Here is an 8,065-nt window from a genome sequence, read left to right as displayed (position 1 = left end):
TATATATATATATATATATATATATATATATATATCCCAGGCCAACCAAGAGAGAATCTCTCCAGCGTGTCATGGGTTCTCCTCGGGGTCTCCTCCCAGTCGGACATGTCTGAAGCACCTCCCTAGGGAGGCGTCCAGTGAGCATCCTTACCAGATGCCTGAACCACCTCATGTGGCTCCTCTCAATGTGGAGGAGCAGCGGTTCTACTACAAGTCTCTTCTGAATAACCAAACTTCTCACCCTATGGAGAGTCCATCTTCCCTGCAGAGGAAACTCATTTCAACCTCCTGTATTCACGATCTCATTCTTTCAGTCACTACTCAGAGCTCGTGACCATAGGGGAGGGTAGGAACGTAGACTGACTGGTAAACAGAGCTTTTCCTTACAGCTCAGCTCTCTCTTCACCACAACGGACCAGTACAGAGTCCGCAATACTGCAGATCTTGCACCAATCCATCTGTCAATCTCATGCTCCATTCTTCCCTCACTCGTGAACAAAACCCCGAGATACTTGAGCTCCTCCACTTGAGGCAGAACCTCACCCTCGACCTGAACAGAACAATCCACTCTTTTCTGGTTCAGGACCATGGCCTCAGATTTGGAAGTGCTGATTTTCATCCCAGTCGCTTCACACTCGGCTGCAAACCACTCCAGTGAGAACGTTAAGAAACATTTGAAGTGGGAAAAAAGTTGTTCAGTATATACAATAGGCTCAGAGCTGCCTACTCTCAGCGAGAAGGTCGCTGGATCAGTGGATGTATTCAATATAACTCAATATATATTCAAAATAAATAAATAAATATATTCCAGTTTAAGTGATTCAGCTTCTTTTAGTAAAGTAATAGCTTTTAGGCTAAAGTAAATATGTTTTTCTTATATCATTCGTTATATTCATCTATCCATCCATCCATTATCGTTACCCGCTTCTTCCTTTTCAAGTCTTGGGAGACACTGGTGTCCATGTCCAACAGTCACTGTGCGAGAAGCGGGGGACACCCTGGACAGGTCTCCAGTTGGTCAGTCACGTGACTTTAACTTACTGTGGCTTTTGATGGATTCAACCAAGTGTTTTGTTTATACCAAGTGTGTACCCACATTTTGGAAATGCACATCATTATTAAACTTCTTCAAACTGCACCGTTTGACAAAGTTAATGAAAACATTCTTTGTTTGATTGATTTCAGACTTTATTGAGATTTACACAAAACATTTCAGCTAAATAATTTTTTTTTTTCACCCATCTGTGAAAAGTTGGTCCAAACTTAAAAGATTTATTGTCGGTCATTTTACTGCACGCCACATCTGGTTCCTGGCAGCCGGCTGCGAGGGGCGCAGGGTTCGAACCGGCACTCAGAGTCCTGAGGTGCAGCCCGATTCCCTGAACAGATGAATCGTGGTCGTCTTTAAGCGTGAAACAAGCCGCGTTAAGAGGCTTTGGGCTGCACAGATCCACCTTCATAATGTATATGAAGAACCACAGACAGATCCAGACACATCGAAATGCCTCGGCTGCTTCTGACTGACCGCTGATTGAACAGGTAGTGACATGCACACATTAATAAGCTCTTCCACATCAGTGACTTCTCTGCTAATTTAGGCATTGGTGTTATCCCTTTGGATGTTTTTGTTCCCAGGCTCTCCGACATCTTCAGAGTGTTGTTGCTGTTGAACATAAGAGATGACAGACCTCAAGGACAACCCCCACCTGTCAGTCCCAGTCTTATCCATTTATGAAACATCACAATTCCTCTAATGAAAATCTTTTTATATCCCTCGGCACAGAAAGGCAAAATATGTTCGATCATGTTAAAGCCTGTGTGTGTCTAAATGATCTCGTGACAGGTTGCATGGGTTTTAATGAAACGTTCATGAATGAATGATCGGATGTTCATCTACAACTGAGTAGCCATTGAGGTCATCCCACTTCATGATGGCTGCCACCACTATCTAAACTCTTAAAAACCCAGATAATCTTTAATTTAGTTAGGTTTGCAGATGTGGAACTGAAGGTATGCGTGTTAGTAGCTGAGAGTGCGACTCAACACACACACCGAGTGAAATCTTGTGATATAGCCTGAGCTCATCCATAACGTTACATTCAAAGTCTGATTTAAATGTCGACAACTTTCTTACCATAAAATAATCTTAGTAAAGCTGTAGCATGAATAGTGGCGGGTGATATGCATTCCCTAAAGGGAATGTTTATATTGTTCTGGCCACATTTATCTGCTATTTAACAAGTTAAGAAAATATTTTGATGGTAAAATACAGTTTTCTCCGTATGTTTTGTCATGGTTCACGACACTGTTTTTTGTGTGTGTGTGTGTGTGTTTTTTCCACAGTAGTTGAACAAAGATTACATGAGGTGCAAATATTTGCCTGCTCCAAACCAAGGACAGTGCTGAGGGCTTGCAAACAAACTGAACCAGCTCATCCCTGCTTTACACGCCCAGCAGCTCCACAGAAACTCCATTTTTATTCTTTTTTTTTTTTTTATCTCCACGTTGACATGATCTGGTGGTTAAGGAGTTGAACCCACGTGCAGGAAGGCAACGGAGACTCCGGGTAAAATAAGTAATATAATTTATTTTAAATTTGCAAATGAAAAACGCTGACGGGGCAGCAAAACTTACTTACAAGGAGGAGATGACAAGTAGAGCGGACACAGACCATGACACTGTGGAAGAGATAATGTCTGGATACCAGAGGAGTGAAAAGACACCGACTAAATACAGAACGCTAATGAGACGGAGTGGGAAACATCTGGGGTGATTGGGATTCAGGACAGGTGTGCACAGGAGCAGAAACATGAGGAAGAGACAACAGGGAGGTGCAGAAACTACAGACAGAAAGCCCTGACACGTAAACAGTTGACACTTTTCTTTGGCAAATAAATTCAGATTGAAACTGTGCTCACCTATTGGGGTTTCTTAACCCTTGTATCGTCTTTTGGTGGGAAATCAGACTCGCGTTTATTTTTTCTGTGTTTTTATTAATTAATTTATTTCGGTGCAGTCAATGAACTTTTTACTGACAAATTCTTAAAAATAAAAAATAAATCCTGCTTTTTTTTTTTGTTTTTTTTTCGTCAGCTATTTTTCAAACGCTCTCATAACCTCACAGTAACTTTACTGCACTGCTGTGCTCCTGAGGGGAACAATCGTCCACATTAAAATACACTCAATATAAAATGTATATTATATTTATCAGATCATAAAATAAAGCATTCCTCTCTGTAATGCTTTTTCTTTTTATCTCTTATCCTATACTTTCACTTTTTATATTAGCTTTCTAGGTGGTGCTCCACTTTTATATTTGAGAGCCTCTGTAAAAATCCACCAAGATGGAGTTAAGATAAGATAAGATAGAACTTTAGTGATTCCACAGGTCACCTCACCCCAGCAGAGGGGTGTCTTCCTCAGCCAGATGTTTCTGTGGAATCTTGCCCCTCATCTTATCCAACAAAATCGTTTAAGTTTAGATTTAAAAAGCAAAAACTCACTTGTAATGTGCACAATAGTCTTAAAAAAAGCTGCTTCGCATGCATGCAGGCTGCAGAATCAGACGTTCTACGACTGAGAGCGGCTGACTGCTGTTGGTTTATCCCAAAACAAGACATCATTAGCTGCACCGTGCTCCTGCAGCTCGCTGGTAAAAACAAAGACCACCATCTTTAAAATAAATAGCTAAAGAGTTTGGTTTTGTGTTTCACAGTGAGAAAGCTGTAGCAGGATAAAATGCTGAAAGTAATAACAGATTCAACGACTGTTTTATAAACTAGTGTTGTCCTTTTTGATATTAAAGAAGTTTCCTCAGCAGTAGATAAAGGCTCACTAATAGCTAATTGTAGCTTGAGGCTAACAAATGGCTAAAATCAGCAAAAGACTAGCTAACAGTGACAAAAGGCTAGCTATTAGCTAAAATAAATTGTAGATAACGCACAATAAAAGTAGCGAAACATTATCTAAAAACTATCGGAGAACCAAATACAAGTTTGTTGAAGCAGATTTCCAAAAGAACCGATTGAGAAGGAGCCGAAGAGATTTTGTTGCAGTCTTTTCGATAAAAGACGAAACGTTTCAACAAAGAAGGATCCATCCAGAGGGCCTGACTCAACCTTGTTGGATTTCCAAGGAAACGTTTTACAAATAAAACGTTAAATATCTTGTAAAAAAAAAAAAAAATTATAATAGCAAAGTCCTCATATCTGAACAGCAAAAAAAAAAAAAAAAAACATCAAAATCACAGTAAAGCAGAAAAGAGAAAACTGTGAATATATTTATGAAGCTGTTTGTCGTTGATGAACTGAGTCGTCATCTGAGTGCATCAGCATGCACACGTATGAAACTTTACAACTTTTAATTTCAGGCAAACATTAAAACACTGTACTGAGCGTGCTTTGCATCATGATTACCTCTGGTCAGCTTTTTTTACAATCCAATAAAAAAAAGTGAATTTCTTGCTCTTTTGAAATCCCAGTTCTGTTTAGTGTTTCCACATGAACTCTGTGCCCCCATGTCGAGGTCATCGTGTCAGGGCGAATAAACTGGAGTCTCTTCTTCTGTGTTCGTGGTCTCGTGGATGCGAAGCCTGGGGGGTGGGGGGGTGGGGGGGGGGGCTGAACCATTCCCCTCTTTCACTTCTTCTTTCATGGTTCTGTTCTGCGTCACAAGGCCCGTCTGTTCTGGAGCTTTCCCACCTGGAGCTGCTCACCATTTGGTCAGAGAATTTGCTAGACCACTTTCACAAACCAAACGTTTATGAGAGTTATTTATTTACTTTTACTCGCCTGCTGCTGAGAGTGAATGGTTGATAATGTTTGACTGCTCTGTGTGTGGGTTTGTCTGTTAGCAAAATATCTTATGAACCACTGGACAACTCTTAATAAACTTTTAGAAAGCATTGAGAACTGCTAGGGTAGTCAGATTAACAGATGTTGAGCTCCGATGTGGTAGTAGCTGAGAGTCATCCTCAGACATAGTCCAAGCGTTGTTCAAAATGTTGTTTTAAGGTTTGAGCAGGAAGGCTGTGAAGGTGTAATGTACTCTATTCTTTGTTTAATGTGAAATGTTTCTGAGTAAGGATGAGTGAGTGTGTCTGTGGATTATGTGGTGATAGAATGAGCAGATTAAATTGACCACTCTGTGTTTCCTGAACTTTTACTGCTGACATGAACTGAAACCGTGTCGATGCTGCTGCTGACCACCAGAGGGCGCTGATTTGAGTCAGTGTCTTGAACAACTCTGAGCCTCCTGAGGTTTCATCACCAACCCTGACAAATCAGCCATGGAGTGCTCCCATAATGACACCGTGTGGTTTTAAAATGTTGAGCACTAATTGTCTTTTTCTTTTGAATTACCTGATGACATGCTGGCCTCTTCCTGCTGGAGCAAAAGACTCTTAAACCATCAGGCCATTGGGTTTTTGTTCGTTTTCTGTTTGTTAAGTTACATTTTTGAGTATAATTATATTTAGCTGACCAAATATAGATTATTCTTAGTTTGAAGTTTGCTTTAATAGCAAGAACACCGTTTTTTTTTTTTTTTTTTTCAAATATTCTCCTGTGTTCTTTATGTCCTGGTCAATGTGCACGGTAACTTTTATCATCTTATAATTTAAATTTAAAACTTTGAACTGGCACTGAGCAATATGCATTCATTCAAGGACGTTTTAATTTGTCGTTGTTTAGTCAGCTGAAAATCTGTACAGTTTATGCATCGCCCTAATCACAGAGGAATTACTTTTGTGATGGCAAATAATTCAGTCATCTTTAATTAAGGTCTGTAATTTAGTTTTAGACAAGGAGGTGAGCATTAGAGTGAAGTTCATTCAGTTTGTGCAGTAAATTTTAGTCTAAAAGAAAGGAAGGGGTATGCATAAAGGGACTTTTTTTGTATTTACTGTCTTACCATGAAGCTCATGTAAAAGCTGGACAACACTATTGTAGTAATAATTTAAAACAATTAAACTATAATATCAAGAGACAGAGGAAAGTCGTTGGTTTTTGTTACGTGTTTTACATTCAACATGAGTTTCTTTTTGGTTGACAACCATGTAGACTTTAATCAACCAAAAACTCCAGATCAGGTGTTAAATGTAGACCTCCAGAAATCCTGCAAACATGTCAGGTCTTTTATTTTGAAACTGTGCCGCAAAAATGAAAATATGAAGAACAAGATTTGAAATTCAAAATGCATTTTCAACATGGAAGCCTGATTAAAAAAACATGTTTTATTTTCTGTCAAATTGCATGTCATTTCATGCTTAACTGTGCAGGAATGAAACTACGCCCAATATTTGTATGATTTTGTGACTCAAAACAAGATCTGAAAGACTAAAAGGCAAAAACATGAGTCAGCGATGGAGTTCTATTTATGTGAAATCCTCCAAACACTAGTTCGTGTTTCTAAGTTTGAGTATCTTTATTTAAAAGTACTGCTGTTGTCAGATGATAAAACATGCATGTTTACCAGCTAAAAACTGAATACCGTATTTTCCGCCGTACATGTCGCACCGCCCTATAAGTCGCATCAGTCCAAATATGTCTAAAAAAGTGGAAAAATCCAAAAATATGCTGCTTCGCTGTATACGTCGCATCTATTATGCGTCACCGCTGACAACCCGGAAATGTGGGCTGGTGTTGTGCCAAAAATCGATGGGCTGCCAAATAGCGGCCGCGAGAGCGTGCACGGGAGGACTTTAACAAGAATTTAACAAGATTAACCCTAAAACAATTATTTGTTTGCTCAAAATTATAGTAAATGTGAGTCTCAGTCTAACCTTTGCTTAATAAAAAGACTTTAACGGTCAAATCAGCTGTATAAGCTGCCTTGTTGCACCGGGAGCGCGCAGAGGGAGGGAAAAAAATAGGGAGGAATGCTGCTTGTTTCTTCGAAATTTAACAAGAAAAGCTCCTAAAACAATAATTTGTTTGCTCAAAATTATAGCAAAGGTGTGAATAAATGCACTTTAAGGGTCAAATGAACTGCATTTCGCTGGGGGGGTGCAGCTAGTTTGACGGTTCCAAGCAGCGAGCAGAACGAAAGAGGGACTGTGGCAAGACGCTTGAGTCATTAATAGCTGGTGAAGATTCTCAGTCATCCAGGACATGGTACATTTAAAAAAGTTCAAGAAAAAAAACATAAAGTATAATAAATAAAATCCAGTTGTTTTTGTATTGAACTTTTTTGAATTTGGCATTATAGCCACATTTACCTATTACATGATACAACACCTTGCCCTACTGCATCTACTACTTTGCTGTCATCTAGTGGCTGAAAATGGTACTGTGCAAATTAATTAATTAATTTATTTATTTATTTATTTCCCCCCAGTCAGAATGAATGAAAACTGTCAAATCTCAGTCAAAAATTGGTTTATAAATATGGGGGGGAATCCATGAATATGTTGCTTTGGCAAATAAGATGCAGGGCATGTAAATTTTGCAAAAAAACTGTGACTTATAGGGTGAAAAATACGGTAAGTTTTTGTTGTCTAATTTTTAACTTTTACGTGTTTACGTGTCAGAAATTGCATTTTCTGTTAAAAAAAGTGCGACTGCTAAAACACTTTGAAAAACTTTACTGAAGAAGTTGAAGCCTAGTTGTTAAAGTTAAAAAAAAAAAGCAGAACACTAGCTAGCTTAAATCTAAAAGTACCAAAATACTAGCTAAAACAAACAAAATTTGAGCTAAAACTAAAAATAGCAAAACATTTACTTAAAGTTAAATTAAGCAAAATGCTAGTTAAATGCTAAAGATAACAAAATGTTAGCTTATAAACAGCAAAGAAAAGCCAAAGAATAAAGAGAAACAGGACTGCTATGTGACGATGTGAATGTTAAATCAACATTAAAAAAAATTCAAAGCAACGTTCAAAGTTGTTTAATTTTTATCTCCTGGCTTCACTGTATAAAATGCCTCAGGGAATGAAGGTTTCACTTAACTCTGTGTTTATGTCCACAAGTTTTATTTCAGTATAAATCACCGATTGTAACATCTTGATTTGGGAACATAAAAAAAGACAGACTTGGTTTGATGTGACCTTTAAAAGAAAAAAAAAATC

General features: G+C 38.5%; 1 protein-coding gene across 1 annotated transcript in view; it reads right to left on the bottom strand.

Moving 5' to 3' along the window:
- The window catches only part of st3gal4 (ST3 beta-galactoside alpha-2,3-sialyltransferase 4), a 60,623-nt gene extending 57,169 nt beyond the window's left edge, over positions 1-3,454 (bottom strand). The window contains 1 exon segment of the mRNA XM_037677771.1: positions 3,399-3,454. Within this exon segment, the coding sequence (XP_037533699.1) occupies positions 3,399-3,454 (56 nt within the window).
- Between the last annotated feature and the right edge of the window lie 4,611 nt (positions 3,455-8,065).

The sequence above is a fragment of the Nematolebias whitei genome, chromosome 6 (assembly GCF_014905685.2).
Source record: "Nematolebias whitei isolate Nwh7 chromosome 6, NemWhi1, whole genome shotgun sequence".
Classification (NCBI taxonomy): Eukaryota; Metazoa; Chordata; class Actinopteri; order Cyprinodontiformes; family Rivulidae; genus Nematolebias; species Nematolebias whitei.
This window is presented reverse-complemented; position numbering and strand designations above follow the sequence as displayed.